This window comes from Coregonus clupeaformis, chromosome 24, assembly GCF_020615455.1.
Source record: "Coregonus clupeaformis isolate EN_2021a chromosome 24, ASM2061545v1, whole genome shotgun sequence".
Lineage (NCBI taxonomy): Eukaryota > Metazoa > Chordata > Actinopteri > Salmoniformes > Salmonidae > Coregonus > Coregonus clupeaformis.
The window spans coordinates 46,256,178-46,275,311 of record NC_059215.1 but is presented as its reverse complement, the minus strand read 5'-3'; the positions used below and the strand labels follow the sequence as shown (position 1 = coordinate 46,275,311).

The 19,134-nt window shown below is 44.1% G+C and overlaps 1 protein-coding gene across 4 annotated transcripts; it reads right to left on the bottom strand.

The window, feature by feature from the left end:
• Nucleotides 1-492: 492 nt before the first annotated feature.
• Nucleotides 493-18,168, bottom strand: LOC121538610 (dystroglycan-like). 4 transcript variants are annotated; one of them, XM_041846783.2, is made up of 4 exons: nt 17,936-18,168; nt 16,168-16,239; nt 12,008-12,605; nt 493-3,578 (listed from the first exon to the last, which is right to left on the bottom strand). In XM_041846783.2, exons 3-4 carry the CDS (start codon nt 12,377-12,379, stop codon nt 1,290-1,292), a joined length of 2,661 nt encoding a protein of 886 aa, XP_041702717.1. In that variant the 5' UTR covers nt 12,380-12,605; nt 16,168-16,239; nt 17,936-18,168; the 3' UTR covers nt 493-1,289. The 4 variants fall into 4 exon arrangements, with proteins under 4 accessions (XP_041702717.1, XP_041702715.1, XP_041702716.1 ...); XM_041846781.2 differs by lacking the exon at nt 16,168-16,239; XM_041846782.2 differs by lacking the exon at nt 16,168-16,239 and having other exon boundaries at nt 18,080-18,168.
• Between the last annotated feature and the right edge of the window lie 966 nt (nt 18,169-19,134).

Below are 19,134 nucleotides of genomic sequence, written 5' to 3'. Positions count from 1 at the left end.
CACACAAAATGTACTTTTTCGCTTACGTTTTCATGTACCGAATAAAAAATCTAAAGTTCAATGTGTTTCCATCTTATTTTCAACTCTACCAATATTTCTGTCACAAAAACTGTTAAATAGCTAATGTGCCTTGGTACAGTATGTGTACAGATACAATGCGGGTAGGCTAGTCTACATGATGAGATTATTATGGATAAGAGCGAGAATGTTTGTCAAACGGCAGCCAAGCATCGATCATCATGTCACCAGAATAAGACCCTCGATATTTATTGGAAAAGCGCTTCAAGATCACCATGCACTTTCACCACCCTGTGAAGTTCATCATAAATGATTTAATCTATAGCCTAATGGCCTGCATGGTTTCCCGAGTCAGTGGGAGGATCACACACAGACCATATCATTGTGACTCCAAGTTTACTTCGATATGATGGTTATTATATTAATATTTGTGCATAAAGGCGTTTCCATCTCCATTTGTCGCATAATTAATTTTACAGACACAAAAAGATCCCACCATGTCGAACGAACAAATTATCTGTCCGCATTTATAAAATTGTACCGAAACTACCTGTTTCCACCCCAGCTGTTGTGATTTTTTTATTTTATTTATACGGTATGACTTTACGACTTTACTCAGAGAAAAAAATTAAATGTGGATGGAAACGTGGCTAGAGATTAAGAGAATAATACAAATGTAAAGGTTATGATGTAAATAAAAGATGGTTTCATGCTTTTAGTTTGCCTTTTTGTCTTAGACTCCCTTCTAAAAATAACAGCTGCAAAATCTTAGTAGATCTAGCCCAAAGAAAGATAAAAGCAATATACTGTAATTGGTATAAAGATTCACTTTGTGAATGACAGCCTCCTAGTCTGTTGTCATGGTGACTTCTGATCCAAGGCCTCTGCAGCCTCCAGTCTCTCCCGCATTTTCATTATTTTCTACACAATAGAAACAGTACATCTTCGAAGATAAAATTATTCATCTTGGCAAGAACAGATTAAAAAAAAAAAAAGATTATTAAGCAATAGTCGAAAGCATAACTATGATGGACAACAAAAGAAAGAGTGCTGGAGTTTCAAACCGTTTCTGTACAGTTTTCCTGTGCCAGTAGTAGACTTATACAGTACGTTTCCATAGTAGTCACTTATACAGGAGTGGTCGCCTACTCCGTCCATGTCGAAGTCATCTCATTGTCTCATTGTACAGTATGTGTGTAAAATTCCTCCGTAAATTGTTTTCATACAAACAACCGCTCTCATCCATCCCAAAGCCAAGGCTCCTGTGAGCGTTAGGGAGGCACGTAGGGAGGTGGCGACCTGTATGATGTCATGTTCTTGGGGCGTGACCCTTTCCCCTCAATGGGAACAGTGAAGGGTGGAGGGGGCTGATAGGGGGGTGCGTTGGGGTCCTCATCCTGGTAGATGGAGTACTCCTCCAGGAGATCCTGGTTGAGCAGGGTGCTGTGAGGGCCAGCCATGTTGGGGTACTCCGGAGGGGGCAGGGGCGGCTTCTCCTCCTGCAGGATTAGGGGAATACTGGAGGACGGGGGGGACTTGGAGTCGTCTAACTCATCTGCAAAGATTATGGGCACACCTTTCTTGATGAAGGTGGCCTGCTCCTCAATGGTCATCTTGCCCTTGCGCTTCTTGCGGTAGCAGACCATTGAGATGACGCCGGCGATCAGCAGTAGTGCCGCCACCACCACAGCCGGGATGACCGTGTGCAGGTAGACATCGTCACTGGTGCTACGACCCGTGCCAGGGGAAGGAGTGGCTGGAGGGGGAACAAGGATGATCTTTTCTCCTGGGGGCACAAACGTGTAGGTATGGCACTTGTTGGTGCCGCGAACTGAGATGTTGATGGGTTTGAAGTCTGGCTCCATGGCATTGGAGAACGCCAGAGTGGGCCTGCCCTGGGGGTCGGAGATCTTTCTGCTGAGGACGGTGATCTGGTCCTTGGGACAGGGGCTCTGCTGGAGGCTGTTGTTGGTCCACTCCACCACAATGGAGCCCTTGGTGATACTCCGCAGGGTCACTGTGCTGGTGTTCCGGTCGCCCAGTGCATACGCCAACTTCTTAGTCAGGAGGATCTTCTTGTGGACGTCGTTGGTCAGTGTCTTGGGTTCACCGTGGAAACGGGCAGCAAAAACAACAGAGGGTTTGTCATTGACTGACAAATGGTTGACATGGACCTCAAAGGCGTCTATGGTGCTCATGCCTGCCTTGTCGGTGGCCAGCATGAAGTACTCGTGTTTGCCCATGTGTTCTTTCTCTGGGAGACCGTACAGGAGCTGGATGGTGCTGTTGAACTGGATCCAGGAGGTCTCGCTCACCACCTCGTTGTGGTTCTTCCTCAGAGTCAGACGCAGCTTGTCCGTGGTGCCATCCTCTTTGTCGAAGAAGGTATCTGGAGGAACCTTCACCTCAAAGTAGGTCCCGACCCAGGCGTTCACCTCGTCGATGGGGTTGCGTAGCTGGGGCTTCTCGTTGTTGTAGTCAGGAACCGGAGACAGATGGCTGGTGCGTCTGGGTGGCTTAGTCGTGGTCTTAGGTTCCCTAGGCACTGGAGTGGAGGTCTTGGGCTTCTTGGTTTTCTTGGTGGTGGAGGTCTTGGGCCTTCTAGTGGTGCTTGGTGGGGTGGGCAGAGCAGTAGCCTCTGGAATAGCAGGCCGGGTAATAGTAGGCTGTATGGGGATGGTACTGGTGGTGCCCAGGATCCTAGTGGGCTGAGGAACCCCTATAGTAGGAGTGTGGGCAATCTGATCTCTTAGCCTGATCGTGGGCTTCACCGGCAAGGGCAAGGGGCCACGGACAGGGGGGACAGAGCTGTCAGTGGCTAGGGAGATGAAAGGGGATGTGGGGGTGGGAACGATGCGAGTAGGGGGCTCGGGGTGAGTGGTTGGGGGGAGCAGGGAGGGCACAGGGGTGGGGGTGTTTCCCAGCTGCCTCCTGACCCGTTTCACCAAGTGGGGCTTCTTGTTGACGATGTGCCAGCCCACCACTGGGTAGCCTAATTTGGACGACATGGACCCGTCCTTGGCAGGCGATTGGACGCTGTTGATATTCGGAATGTTGGACTGGTCGAGGGCGCAGCCAAGCTTCCATGACAACAAGGCCCCATTCTCCACCACCTTCTTGGCATTTCCGGGCCCGGCCATGAAGGCGGACATGTCAAACAGGCGGTTGTTGACGACGGGGACCACCCTCATGTGCTCCAGAGGGACACCGGAAAACTTCTTCATGCTGGCCAGCAGGCCCACCCTCTGCTGGGCGTCCATCTTGGTGAGGTCGGCATCCAGGATTATGGTGAGGACAGTGACGGGCTCCTCGTTGCCGCAGGTGAAGGGCTGGAGGTTGTTGCTCTCAGCCTGGAGGGCCAACAGGGCCGGTTCAGTGTCGGCTCGCTCTTCTGGGTGCACCTCAATAGAGAAGGCCTCCAGGCCATGGCCACTGTTTATCTCTGAGCGGGAGATATGGTGGACACCTTTGTCCTGCTCCAGGGCCAGGCCTTGTAGGATGCAGCTCCCGGTGTCCCAGTGCAGCCAGGAGGGCAAGCTGTCCTTTCCCACCTCAGTTAACTGCAATAGGAGAGAAGAAAGGTTTAGAGATAGGGGAAAGTTATGGCGCATAGATCAAATTCTGAAAAGAGACGGTGTTTCAAACAAGAGGCAGATTCTGCCAATAAAAACCTACCCAACTATACAGTAATCTTAAGGGTATTATTATGAAAGGGTTTATAATATGGAAAACCCAGTCTCACGTTTTCCATTCACTCATTTAATCTGTGTATTGCTGTCTCTACTGACCCTTGTTGAAGTGAGCAGGAAGCTCGGCTCACAGTTAGCACCTATTCACAAAATGACAGCCGCCCAAGTCGTCACCCATTCATTTTGAGACATTACGATGTGACACGATATCATTCCCAATAATACAAGGAACCAATATTAATCTAATCCCATTCATAAACTCCTTGTTTGAACAAATTCCACCACAGTCAACCTCAATCAGCAGTGATAGAGTGAGAAAAAACCCCACAGAGACATAATATTATGTATAGCATTGCAAATATGAATATCTTTGGCTAGTTATTGAGAAGCCTACGGCTGAAACAAATTGCTACAACAGAATGATCTGGCCAAGAGTATGTTTATTGTCAAACAGAAATATTTGCAGTAAGGTTCAAAAATAGCCATAGGAGCTGGGGGAAGTAGAAGGGGGTATAGGAAATAGAAGATAATCAAGTGGTTGTGGCTAAGTAAAGTTAAGCTTATTTAGTACAATGCTTCCCAAAAAGTACTTGTTCTCTCCATTTTCTGTTCTGCTGTAATAGCTGTTCCCAATTCCAAAGAGATTTTGAGAGCTGGCTCTTATGTGCAAGGTAAACTCCTCATACATATTTCAGCATAAACAGGAAGATTGGAATAAGTACAGTATTGTGATCAAGCAGTTGGGCACAAACGATTACGGAAATGAGGTAGAGGGCCAGTAAATTCTCAGCGCATTTTTGCATTCCAGTTCAACATTTACCTGCCCTGTCGTGGTCTACCATTGAAAAACACGGAAAAGTCGTGCCATTTGTATTTGAGATATAGGACGGTCATTCAAGCACCACCACGCTCCCGCGAGTCACAACTTCTCGAGCAGTACAGAAGTTGAAACACGTTCACACAGCACATTCGAGCTGTCCTGAACAATAATAAGTGCCCATCAATCTACTCACTGAGCTTATTTATTTTAGGGAAAGTGCTTTACAATAGTAAACCTTCAATAGTTAATATACTAGCAATATGCTGCCTACTGTTGATAGTCTGCAAAAAGAAAGCTACAAAAAAAAGACACTTTAGCATTTGTCTTGGCTAGCCTACTGTAGCCAGGTCGATCTCTTTTGGAATGCAATTATTTTTCAATCCGTATCATAACAAAATATAGCCTGTTAATCCTTAAGAGTCGGTTAACGCACCCGTGCATAATACAAAAATCTGTGTAAGCTAAAGATATGTTTATTTTTATGTATGAATGTATGTGTGTGTGTGTGTATATATATATATATATATATATATATATATATATATATATATATATATATATATGTATGATGTCCTGAATTCATCTGTAGACAAAGCTTTTTTTATATATGATTTATTGGAATGTGTGTGTTAAGTAACACACTGATGAGATCGTGCCATTGAATAGATCTATCCAATATAACTTTACAGACAGATTATTTCACTTATAATTCACTGTATCACAATTCCAGTGGGTCAGAAGTTTATATACACTAAGTTGACTGTGCCTTTAAACAGCTTGGAAAATTCCAGAAAATGATGTCATGGCTTTAGAAGCTTCTGATAGGCTAATTAACATCATTTGAGTCAATTGGAGGTGTACCTGTGGATGTATTTCAAGGCCTACCTTCAAACTCAGTGCCTCTTTGCTTGACATCATGGGAAAATCAAAAGAAATCAGCCAAGACCTCAGAAAGAAAATGGTAGACCTCCACAAGTCTGGTTCATCCTTGGGAGCAATTTCCAAACGCCTGAATGTACCACGTTCATCTGTACAAACAATAGTACGCAAGTATAAATACCATGGGACCACGCAGCCGTCCTACCGCTCAGGAAGGAGACGCGTTCTGTCTCCTAGAGAGGAATGAAAAGTGCAAATCAATCCCAGAACAACAGCAAAGGACCTTGTGAAGATGCTGGAGGAAACAGGTACAAAATTATCTATATCCACAGTTAAACGAGTCCTATATCGACATAACCTGAAAGGCCACTCAGCAAGGTGGAAGCCACTGCTCCAAAACCGCCATAAAAAGCCAGACTACGGTTTGCAACTGCACATGGGGACAAAGATCATACTTTTTGGAGAAATGTCCTCTGGTCTGATGAAACAAAAATAGAACTGTTTGGTCATAATGACCATCGTTATTTTTGGAGGAAAAAGGGGGTTGCTTGCAAGCCGAAGAACACCATCCCAACCATGAAGCACAGGGTTGGCAGCATCATGCTGTGGGGGTGCTTTGCTGCAGAAGGGACTGGTGTACTTCACAAAATAGATGGCATCATGAGGAAGGAAAATTATGTGGATATATTGAAGCAACATCTCAAGACATCAGTCAGGAAGTTAAAGCTTGGTCGCAAATGGGTCTTCCAAATGGACAATGACCCCAAGCATACTTCCAAAGTTATGGCAAAATGGCTTAAGGACAACAAAGTCAAGGTATTGGAGTGGCCATTACAAAGCCCTGACCTCAATCCTATAGAACATTTGTGGGCAGAACTGAAAAAGCGTGTGCGAGCAAGAAGGCCTACAAACCTGACTCATTTACACCAGCTCTGTCAGGAGGAATGGGCCAAAATTCACCCAACTTATTGTGGGAAGCTTGTGGAAGGCTACCCGAAACGTTTGACCCAAGTTAAACAATTTAAAGGCAATGCTACCAAATACTAATTGAGTGTATGTAAACTTCTGACCAACTAGGAATGTGATGAAATAAATAAAAGCTGAAATAAATCATTCTCTCTACAATTATTCTGACATTTCACATTCTTAAAATAAAGTGGTGATCCTAACTGAACTAAGACAGGGAATTTTTACTAGGATTAAATGTCAGGAATTGTGAAAAACTGAGTTTAAATGTATTTGGCTAAGGTGTATGTAAACCTCCGACTTCAACTGTGTGTGTGTGTGTGTATATATATATATACAGTGGGGAGAACAAGTATTTGATACACTGCCGATTTTGCAGGTTTTCCTACTTACAAAGCATGTAGAGGTCTGTAATTTTTATCATAGGTACACTTCAACTGTGAGAGACGGAATCTAAAACAAAAATCCAGAAAATCACATTATATGATTTTTAAGTAATTAATTTGCATTTTATTGCATGACATAAGTATTTGATACATCAGAAAAGCAGAACTTAATATTTGGTACAGAAACCTTTGTTTGCAATTACAGAGATCATACGTTTCCTGTAGGTCTTGACCAGGTTTGCACACACTGCAGCAGGGATTTTGGCCCACTCCTCCATACAGACCTTATCCAGATCCTTCAGGTTTCGGGGCTGTCGCTGGGCAATACGGACTATCAGCTCCCTCCAAAGATTTTCTATTGGGTTCAGGTCTGGAGACTGGCTAGGCCACTCCAGGACCTTGAGATGCTTCTTACGGAGCCACTCGTTAGTTGCCCTGGCTGTGTGTTTCAGGTCGTTGTCATGCTGGAAGACCCAGCCACAACCCATCTTCAATGCTCTTACTGAGGGAAGGAGGTTGTTGGCCAAGATCTCGCGATACATGGCCCCATCCATCCTCCCCTCAATACGGTGCAGTCGTCCTGTCCCCTTTGCAGAAAAGCATCCCCAAAGAATGATGTTTCCACCTCCATGCTTCACGGTTGTGATGGTGTTCTTGGGGTTGTACTCATCCTTCTTCTTCCTCCAAACACGGCGAGTGGAGTTTAGACCAAAAAGCTCTATTTTTGTCTCATCAGACCACATGACCTTCTCCCATTCCTCCTCTGGATCATCCAGATGGTCATTGGCAAACTTCAGACGGGCCTGGACATGCACTGGCTTGAGCAGGGGGACCTTGCGTGCGCTGCAGGATTTTAATTCATGACGGCGTAGTGTGTTACTAATGGTTTTCTTTGAGACTGTGGTCCCAGCTCTCTTCAGGTCATTGACCAGGTCCTGCCGTGTAGTTCTGGGCAGATCCCTCACCTTCCTCATGATCATTGATGCCCCACGAGGTGAGATCTTGCATGGAGCCCCAGACCGAGGGTGATTGACCATCATCTTGAACTTCTTCTATTTTCTAATAATTGCGCCAACAGTTGTTGCCTTCTCACCAAGCTGCTTGCCTATTGTCCTGTAGCCCATCCCAGCCTTGTGCAGGTCTACAATTTTATCACTGATGTCCTTACACAGCTCTCTGGTCTTGGCCATTGTGGAGAGGTTGGAGTCTGTTTGATTGAGTGTGTGGACAGGTGTCTTTTATACAGGTAACGAGTTCAAACAGGTGCAGTTAATACAGGTAATGAGTGGAAAACAGGAGGGCTTCTTAAAGAAAAACTAACAGGTCTGTGAGAGCTGTAATTCTTACTGGTTGGTAGGTGATCAAATACTTATGTCATGCAATAAAATGCAAATTAATTACTTAAAAATCATATAATGTGATTTTCTGGATTTTTGTTTTAGATTCCGTCTCTCACAGTTGAAGTGTACCTATGATAAATATTACAGACCTCTACATGCTTTGTAAGTAGGAAAACCTGCAATATCGGCAGTGTATCAAATACTTGTTCTCCCCACTGTATATATATATATTTTTTTTTTTTTGTATATTGTTTTGTTCCATAAAACATATTTAACTGAAGAGACAAAATATGTGCACTATAAAATCCTAGAGCTGCAGTTACACAACCGGACTACAAAAACCCTAAACTCTGAGAGAAAGCCATTCTCAAATCCAGAACCCAGTCAAAACAAAACCATCAAAATCACAGCTCTGCACTCAGGTAATATTTTTCCTGACAAAAGTCTCTGACCTGAACAAACCATAGGACAACCTGTGACCGCTCTGGTTCTAAACTGAGAGACCAACTCCATTAACCAGGACCATGGTCACAAGCAACAAGCTCCATCTGATATGGAGCCAGCGATAAAAGACGTGGAGCAACCACCACCAGTGAACATTGACCACAACTTCAGCCAACTCACTAGGCACACCATCCATGTTTAGCTTTGAGCACTCACTGAAACGGACCCGTTAGCCATATCCTCCTCACTTTCCTCCACCTTAACTGGAGACACACTCAACAACCAGAAGCGACAAAACCGAGGGCCTCCCGAATGGCGCAGCGGTCTAAGGCACTGTATCGCAGTGCTAGAGGCATCACTACAGATCCGGGTTCGATCCCGGGCTGTATCACACAATTGGCCCAGCGTCGTCCGGGTTAGGCCGGGGGGACTTTACTTGGCTCATTGCTCTAGCGACTCCTTGTGGCAGGCCGGGTGCCTGCAGGCTGACCTTGGTTGTCCGTTGAAGTGTTTCCTCCGACATATTGGTGCAGCTGGCTTCCGGGTTGAGCAGGCGGGTGTTAAGTAGCATGGTTTGGCGGGTCATGTTTCGGAGGACGCATGACTCGACTTTCACCTCCCGAGCACGTTGGGGAGTTGCAGCAATGAGACAATAAATAAAATAAAATAATACTTTTTAAAAGAAGTGACAAATCCGGTGGATCTGGCTTTCCCGCCAAACTCACTTCTTCAAGCTCCTGATCCTCATCACAAGACACCGCCTTGTCACCCCGAAAACCCCAGACCCGGTCTTCCTGTGAATCCTCACTAATCTCGCAACATGACTGGGAAGAATCTCCTCCCTCCCATAGCTCACTGAGTGAAGTGTCAGCTAAATCAAAACCTGACACCCAAAAAACCTCTACTGTGGCAAAGAACATGTCAGCTAAAGGAATAAAAGACTCACTGACAAACTGACTTCAACAGATCACTTGGGGAAACCAATTCATTTCTCAGAACCTAGTGTATCAGTGTCACTCGACCAAACAAAGAACGTCTCTCCTAAATTGACACATGAATCAACCTCATCCTCAACCTGCAGAGGGTACACTACATCTCATCTCTGCCCAGGTCTCAGCTAGAGACACAAGTACCACCTTCCTCACTAGGGAGAACCATTTCCTGGAAACCACTTTCTAGTATGACAAACAAAGTTTCCTCCATGTTCCCACACAACTATTCTCCTCCCTATATGGTTTTCAAATCAGCACTCCTCTGAACATGAGTAACTTCACAAACTGGGGATACCTCAAAGCTCTCATTGAGAGCCTCCGCCCCCTGAGACACGTGACCTTTCGCTGTGGTTACACAAACCTGATCATGTGGGGAAACTAGCTCATCACTCTGCTCACTGGAGGAACCTGGTTTAGTGACAAGACTGTCTGACTGACTCTACCCTCTATTGATCCCTTTACTCATCTGCTAGAGATTTACCCGTCTCCTAGAGATTAATGTACTTTGGTGCAAAAAGTGCAAATCAATCCCAGAACAACAGTAAAGGACCCTGTGAAGATGCTGGAGGAAACAGGTACAAAAGTATCTATATCCACAGTAAAACGAGTCCTATGTTGACATAACCTGAAAGGCCGCTCAGCAAGGAAGAAGCCACTGCTACAAAACCCCTATAAAAAAAGCCAGACTATGGTTTGCAACTGCACATGGGGACAAAGATCGTATTTTTTGGAGAAATGTCCTCTGGTCTGATGAATCAAAAATAAAACTGTTTGGCCATAATGACCATCGTTATGTTAGGAGGAAAAAGGGGAAGGTTTGCAAGCCGAAGAACACCATCCCAACCGTGAAGCATGGGGGTGGCAGCATCATTCTGTGGGGGTGCTTTGCTGCAGGAGGGACTGGTGCACTTCACAAAACAGATGGCATCATGAGGAAGGAAATTATGTGGATATATTGAAGCCAAATCTCAATACATCAGTCAGGAAGTTAAAGCTTGGTCGCAAATGGGTCTTCCAAATGGACAATGACCCCAAGCATACTTCCAAAGTTGTGGCAAAATGGCTTAAGGACAGCAAAGTCAAGGTATTGGAATGGCCATCACAAAGCCCTGACCTCAATCCTATTGAAAATGTGGGGGCAGAACTGAAAAAGCGTGTGCGAGCAAGGAGGCCTACAAACCTGACTCAGTTACACCAGCTCTGTCAGGAGGAATGGGCCAAAATTCACCCAACTAATTGTGGGAAGCTTGTGGAAGGCTACCCGAAATGTTTGACCCAAGTTAAACAATTTAAAGGCAATGCTACCAAATTCTAATTGAGTGTATGTAAACTTCTGACCCACTGGGAATGTGATGAAATAAATAAAAGCTGAAATAAAATCACTCTTTACTATTATTCTGACATTTCACATTCTTAAAATAAAGTGGTGAACCTAACTGACCTAAAACCGGGAATTTTTACTAGGATTAAATGTCAGGAATTGTGATAAACAGAGTTTAAATGTATTTGGCTAAGGTGTATGTAAACTTCCGACTTCAACTGTATGCTGCTCTCCGGTTTTTAATGAAACAAACATATGTGTAATTCAATTTATTCTGCGACTGTTGTTACTGCCTTATTATATATCACGCTGGCATATGGACTGATGGGTTATAGAGCAAACAACACAATTATCACAACATATGTAGTAATATGGATTTTTACTGGCTTCGCTTCCTGTGATTTTACCTACGCACTGCTACTGGTCCAGCTGTCTCTCTTGACCTTGTTCGGCCAGTCCAAGCGGATTACTATTTGTTCAGATGGTGACGAAACATAAATATGTACAAAAAGGAAAAATACAAAAGGCATGCCCAAACTAAAGACTCAAACTAACGAAAGGACTCATGGCCATGAAACAAAACCCACAGCCTCACGGCTTGCAAGCTGGGACACTGACTGACAACCACCTTAAAAATGGCAGAACCTGTGCTTAAAAGGGATGCTTTGGGATTTTGGCAATGAGGCCTTTTATCTACTTCCCCAGCACCTCATACCATTTTCATGTCTCTGTGTCCAGTATGAAGGAAGTTAGCATTGGCTCGCGAAACCCTCTAACTAGCGTTAGTGTGTAGACTTCCAGTCATTGCGCTAACGCTAGTTAGCAATTACGCTAGCGTTAGTTAGCAACTTCCTTCAAACTGCACACAGACACATAAAAATGGTATCCACAAGTTCATCGGACTCTGGCGAAGTAGATAAAGGGCCTCATTGCCAAAATCCCGAAGTATCCCTTTAAATCAAACCTTGGCAACCCCTGGACCCGGCTGCTGCCACCTGGGGATGAAGTGTGGAAGTGTTACCTAGATAGCACACAGGTAGGCAACACAATAACACTACACTGCCTACTACATAACAATAGCACCTCTAGTAATTTAATAGGAACGTCTTAGTAATCCTATTTGGTAGTAACATCCTAGTCATGAGTGCTTACCTGAACATTACAACTGCCATTCGTCACCCTGGGCGGAATCCTCAACTGGAACCCGTGGCCCACCACCGCCGAAGAGTCTGGGATGCCTGCGGGGGCCACCTCTGTGACCACAGGCAGGGATTCTGGGATACCCGTGGGAGGTCCCTCTGTGACAGAGGCTGGAGCCTGCAAGTCGGAGAGGACCGAGGAGTGCATGGATGCTTCCAGGTCCACCAACACCATCTCCCCCAGGCCCTCCACTACCGGTCCCCCAGGTACAGTGCCCTGGACCAGAGCCACCAGGAGCCCCAGCACCAGGGGGATAGTTCTGCCTGGAGGAGGCCTGGTTCTCCCCACACCTCCACAGTCCCAGCCTCTCTGTTTACAGTGCATAGTGGTAGGCCTATGCGTTCCCAGCCTCCTCTCTTAAGACTACTTCAGGGCCACATGCACTGGAAGTCAAAGTGATGGAACAAAGGTGGTGGGTTGGTTTTTCTTGACGTTTAATGTCTTTGTTGATGATTAATTAGGTTTAATTTTGTGTTTCCTTTGTCGTCTTCCTCTGTTATCCATGAAGAGAATCTGTGGCAGGTAGTTAGTCAGCCATGTTAGTCAGCCACTGCAAAGAAAGAGAGAATCAACTAGTGTAAGAATCTGATAGCTTTTTAAATGAATAATCTCATCAAGCATATGCCTCCAAAAGACCTCTCCTGCTTGTGCGAGCGTGACCATTTTTCAACTGTATAATAACAAAGACAATTCTCAGCAGATATTCTGGGTTGGGTATTACAAAATATTGAGAGAGAAAGATAATTTTTGCAAACAATATTTCAATGCAATGGCCCATGAAGTGGGCGAATGTATCAATGACAACAAAACAAACGACTGGGGCAAAACTGAGGGCTAAAACATATTTTACATTTCCAGGATAGAGAAACGAGTTCATTTTTGCCAAGCAAATGGGAAAGAAATCCAGAAGACCAAGCATAACATAGTATTACGATAATGACTGAGAAAATCAAAACATTTCAAGTGCCATAATCATTTTCTTAGAGGGTATGTTGATCTCCCACTGATCTCCTCTTTGCATGTCATCGAGTTTTCAGAATAGCAGTTCTCGTGAAATGGCAGACAGAGTCAAAGGTCATTTGTCTTGGTTGTAAGTTTTAATTAGGTGCCCTGGGGGTGGGAATTAGAGCTTCCACTATGCCAACCTCAATCGCCTGGAATCCTAATGCTAAGCAAGCTAGGCTGTGACATCAGCTCATCAGGACTATAACAGACCATCTTTAGCAGGAAAATTAGCATAGAAAATAGCATTTACATGGCCTAATGGGGAGAAGTAGGCCTACTCTTTACAACTCTCTGACAGCTGTTATTGCCTGGTTGCCAATTAAAAGAGAAGGAGAAAGTTCAGCACCACAGCCATATATAGCTTTGATTCCCCTTTTGGTCTGTCTGACACTACAATATTCATTGTCCCTTCATAAAAAGGCAACTGATGAGGATTACGATACAATGCATCTAAGCATTTTCTCTCCCTTTTTAAAACACCTGTCAACATCACTCAGTTTCTGTAAAGAAACTCAAAAGAGAGATCCATGGTCTGTTCACTCTCCTCCGCCAGCCCGGCCAACGCTGCTCAGAGGCCAAACGCTGTCATCACATTGCTTTAGCGATCAGATGCGATCGATGGCAGAACCTCAACTTAGATGCAAAGGCAGTAAATCATCTAAAGTTAGGGCTACGTGTTTTCCCAAGGGAGCCTTCACTCATAGTGATTCAGTGAGTGTACAGTCAAAGATTAGAACCGATCATTTGAGCGTGGAATGAAAAGTTGAATGCTTTCGTGCTTTTATTCATTCAATACATGATACCTTTAATCTCAGTTGGGCACCATCTCTTACATCTACACTTTGATGGATGTATACATTTACAGAGGTAAATAGAGATGGATATCTTTATTTATTTTTACCCCTAATATCCAATTGTTAGTTACAGTCTTGTCCCATCGCTGAAACTCCGGTACGGACTCGGGAGAGGCGAAGGTCGAGAGCCATGCGTCCTCCGAAACACGACCCTGCCAAGCCGCACTGGTTCTTGTCACACTGCTTGCTTAACCTAGAAGCCAGCTGCACCAATGTGTCGGAGGAAACTCTGTACAGCTGGCAACTGAAGTCAGAGTGCATGTGCCCAGCCCACCACAAGGAGTCGTTAGAGCGCGATGGGACAAGGACATCCCGGCTGGCCAAACCCTCCCCTAACCTGGACGACGCTGGGCCAATTGTGCACCGCCACAAGGGTCTCCCGGTCGCTGGCTGCGACACAGCCTGGGATCGAACCCGGATCTGTAGTGACACCTCAAGCACTGCGATGCAGTGCCTTAGACCGCAGTGCCGCTAGGGAGGCCAGAGATGGATATCTTTACAGAGGTAGGTAGACCATTGCCAGCAGCAAGCACTAGTGTTTTTGCCATAGAAGGGGATTGTTATGACTAGATCACCAGCTGTGTAAGCTGGAAAGTTCAATTAAGCCCCATCCACAGGGTCCCTTCGATCAGCACTATCCTGCTTCTAATCTGCCGTGCTGGATGCAGACAACACCATCTTAAAAGCATGGCTTATTCAAAAATGTACCGCTGCAATGCCAGGCTACACATTTCCCATTTGTTGATGTAGCCTAATTTGAAGCAATTTGCAAGTTCTTAAAACTCTCTTAGTCTGAGTTATCCGTCATCTGCTTTTCAACTTCAGAAGATTGTTAACCATTTGTTATTTTGGCCCACTACCCACCCTTTCTGAAGCTGTAAACAGTGACAGCTGTAGCCTAACACTCTGAACTAGTTAGTCATCGTCATTTCACCTAAGACTAGACAGTCTGATCTGATGCCTTACTCCTTAACCATGTTGAGACATGCAGAAGTAGGCTATAGATCCCAATCAAACCACCAGAGACGATTCTATGGTCTGCACTCTCCCCGCATGAGGCTCTCTCCTCCCTTCCGCTAGGAGCCCCTGACTCAGAGGAGTCTGAATAGAAAACACAGTAGAGTCACGCTTTCTATAGGTTTCTAAAGCTGCCTCATTGAAAGAGACAAGGCCAAGCTGGCATACTGGCAGGGGAGGGCCTACATTAGAAGAGGCTGTTAAATTCCAACTAAATTAAAAAAAACAGGCCTAGGCCAACATAATGGACTGCTAGACTCGATCATCCAATTAACTTCCCTTTAGTTAAAATGTAAGAGCACAAACAAGTAACACGCCTGCCCTTTTTACATAAAACTGTGTTTATATTTAGTTTAGCTAATACACCTTGCAATGCTCTACAGGCAAAAAGCTCTTTGTGCCACAGTATAAATCAAAGTGAGCTCTCTAGTCACTATGGCCTAGATTCTATCATGTTCCCATTTCCTGAACATGATTCAATCATGTGTTCAATCCAAGGATTGATTTCAAAGCCCATTTCCTAAACAAACAAGAAAAGTATTTGATGTGTTGCTGTGCGTGTCATTCCTAGCTACAGTGCAATAGCAAGGAGGAATATGATGCAATCAAAACAAACACAAAATGAATTTCATAAGGAGTCAGACGTGTTAGACCAAATTGTAAAGACTTTAGTAGATTTTAACTCATGTGTCTGTGTTCTCTTAAAACAAGTGCATCTCTTTTCAGTTGTTGCCTATATCCAACAGCCATCCCCGAGAACATAGATCATTGACATAGGCCCTAGTTGGAAGCCTCAGTTAGCCAAGATTCCAAGACTAGGCCATCTGTTAAAAACAGCAGGTGCTTAAAATTCAACAAAACGCCAAGGAGCACCTTCACTATAGAGTAACACACATCCTCCAACTAATAGGCCTTGATGATATAGGCCTAAGAAAGAAGGTCCTCTGGAAGCTTTATAAAATTGATACTTCGAAGAATGCAAGTTTGGCAAAGTTGCAATCCGGCAAAGTTGCAATTTTGAAAAGGTTTGTCAGTCGCCTAAATCACAACCAAACTGTGAATATAGACAATCCCCACTCATACAATAACATAAAACAAAGGGTTAAAACTAAAAGCAAGTATACTTTTTTTAAATCATTTGAATAAGGCGTTGGGGCTGCGCATATAATTATGTTAGGTCTTCAATGTCTTGTGTAAGGTAAAGCAAATGTTATTACCATGCCAATGATTTCCTACCTACTGTATATTTGCAGTCAGAAGTATAGCTTTGTTCATCCCCATATAGACAGTGTCTGCTCCATACAGATCCTACCAAGGAGGAAGAGTTTACATGAAATTCTATGCGTCATTCCCCTTTACACTTATTTGCATGTTATTTGACCCGTACAGTGGGAAATAATTTAAAATGATTACAAATAATTGGGCCTCAACTGCACAGTGACATTAAGAGCAAATTTAATTGACGTATCCCACGTCCACCAAAGCAGCCACTGGACAACACATGATCTGAATATTAAACATTTCCACTAGACAAGCTTGCCTTGCAATCTCAGATGACTGGATGTTCTCAATTCCTCTCTGTTACCCAGTCAGACCCCAACCATTGAACAGCTAGCTAGTTGCAAGTAACTTAGCTAGCTAGTAGTAAGTAGGCTTATGAATGTTGACCTTGATATATGGGTATGTAGGCTACCTGAGTTTAAAGGTGTGAAAGGAACCTAATATTGCTGCGAAATCCAAGCAGCAGTTTCATGCGATTCAAATTGTAAGACAATATAGCCAATACAACAGAGTTAGAGTGAACTCAACTGATTTAGCTAGTTACTTGAGCTATTCATGGGTGTAAGCATTAATCCAAACGGTTGAAAATGTTCAACTAAAACGAGAGTTTCTATTGGACAAATTCAGATAAGTCCCTCCCCGTTTCGTTCCATTTGCTTCCGTTTATGAAACGTTTTGCAACAGAATCGGCGGAATGAATACACCCCAGGTCTGCAAGCCAACCGATTAGCTGTAGAGTGAGACAATGTAGCGAACTAGTCCTAAATTAAATATCTAGCTAGCTAAACTAGTCTAGGTGAAATAAATAAATGCCCCCTGTATGCGCGCTAAAAAAAGTAGCTACTTAAATAAGTTTATATTCATATAGCTAGCCATAACCGTATATTTACAGAACTGGCAAATAGCTAACAAAGCTACTAAATTAGGTAGTAATGTTAGTAGAATAAATTATTTAACATTGAATTCTCGAAATAGTCCATATACACCAAGATAATAATTATCTGTCATTACAAAGGAGGGCCCTACTTGCCCCGATTCGGGTGGACTGTTCGCAAGCTAGCTAACATACTACAGAACGCAGGCCATTGCTAACTAGCTAGCTTCCTTTTCAGACTTCAACGCGAAACACTTACAAAACGTCAATCGCAACGCAACCTTTTATCAGTGAAAATGCATTTTCGAACACTAATGGATTGTTTTGGTAGCAAATATGCAATAAACGATTTGGAAATAATTCCAAGCAGACACAACAGTCACAGCGCTCGAGCGAGAGATGCACCTGTTATACGCAGAAAACGGCTCGCGCTTTTAGCCAACTAGTCGTGTGATCGACCTAGGCTCAAGCTACACTAAAACCCTATCTTGCCCAAAGTATTTAGCTAACTAGGTTAGTTGTGAAATCCATATAGACAATCGATTCAATGCAAAATACGAACGTGTGGCCTCTTTTCTCCCGTTTCCATCCATTATTTGAAGATGTCGACGAGAAACGAAGTATGACCACTGTTGTTAACCTTCCGTTGAGAATATGCAGTCTCTAATCAAGGAGTGTGCTAGCGTTAGCTAAGTTAGTCTTTAGAATGGATGGTGATGAAAGAGACATTTTCTAGAAAAAACGTTACAAATTACACTAAATGAATGATACAACAGATTCCTTTTGTTTATTTGCTGAAATAGCTACCTATACTATTGAGAGATACAGAAGATGAAACCCCAAACTGACCTTGTTAATTTTGGTAAGACATTCTTCTTTTCTCCCTTTCACTTTCTCATCAGTGTGAAAAGAAAACCAACTCAAAAGCATACATATCCATCGTTTAAACGTATTGGGTGCCACAAGAAATAAAGACAAATTGGTTGGTCAAACCTGAAAAGTCACCGCTATCCAGCATAGTTGTCAAGGTATTTTAAAACATCATTGCCAGTGTGCAAGTCTCCTCCCCCGCTGCTGCTCTGCTCTCCCATCCTTTTCGGATCTTCAGGTTGTGGCCATCATTTTTCTGCCTCTAGATGACTCCTCCCCTTTTCAGATTCGCACCTTCATTTGTTTTTGACAGGGCCCAGGTAAAATGGGACATAAAGACATCTACACTGAACACAAATATAAACGCAAAATGTGAAGTGTTAGTCCATGTTTCATGAGCTGAAATAAAAGATCCCAGAAATGTTCCATACATACAAGACGTTTATTTCTCTCACATTTTGTGCACACATTTGTTTACATCCCTGTTAGTGAGCATTTTACCTTTGCCAAAATAATCCATCCACCTGACAGGTGTGGCATATCAAGAAGCTGATTAAACAGCATGATCATTACACAGGTGCACCTTGTGCTGGGGACAATAAAATGCCACTCTAAAATGTGCAGTTTTGTCACAACACAATGCCACAGATGTCTCATGTTTTGAGGGAGCGTGCAATTGGCATGCTTAGGACCTCCACATCCGGCTTCTTCACCTGCGGGATCGTCTGAGGCCAGCCACCCAGACAGCTGATGAAACTGTGGGTTTGCACAACTGAAGAATTTCTGCACAAACTGTCAGAAACCATCTCAGGGAAGCTCATCTGCGTGCTCGTCGTCCTTTACGAGGGTCTTGACCTGACTGCAGTTCAGCGTCATAACCGCCTTCAATGCTTACCTTCGATGGCCACTGGCACGCTGGAGAAATGTGCTCTTCACGGATGAATCCTGGTTTAAACTGTACTGGGCAAATGGCAGACAGCGTGTATGGCATCATGTGGGCGAGCGATTTGCTGATGTCAACGTTGTGAACAGAGTGCACAATGGTAGCGGTGGGGTTATGGTATGGGCAGGCTCAAGCTACGGACAACGAACACAATTGCATTTTATCAATGGCAAGATCCTGAGGCCCATTGTTGTGCCATTCATCCGCCGCCATCACCTCATGTTTCAGCATGATA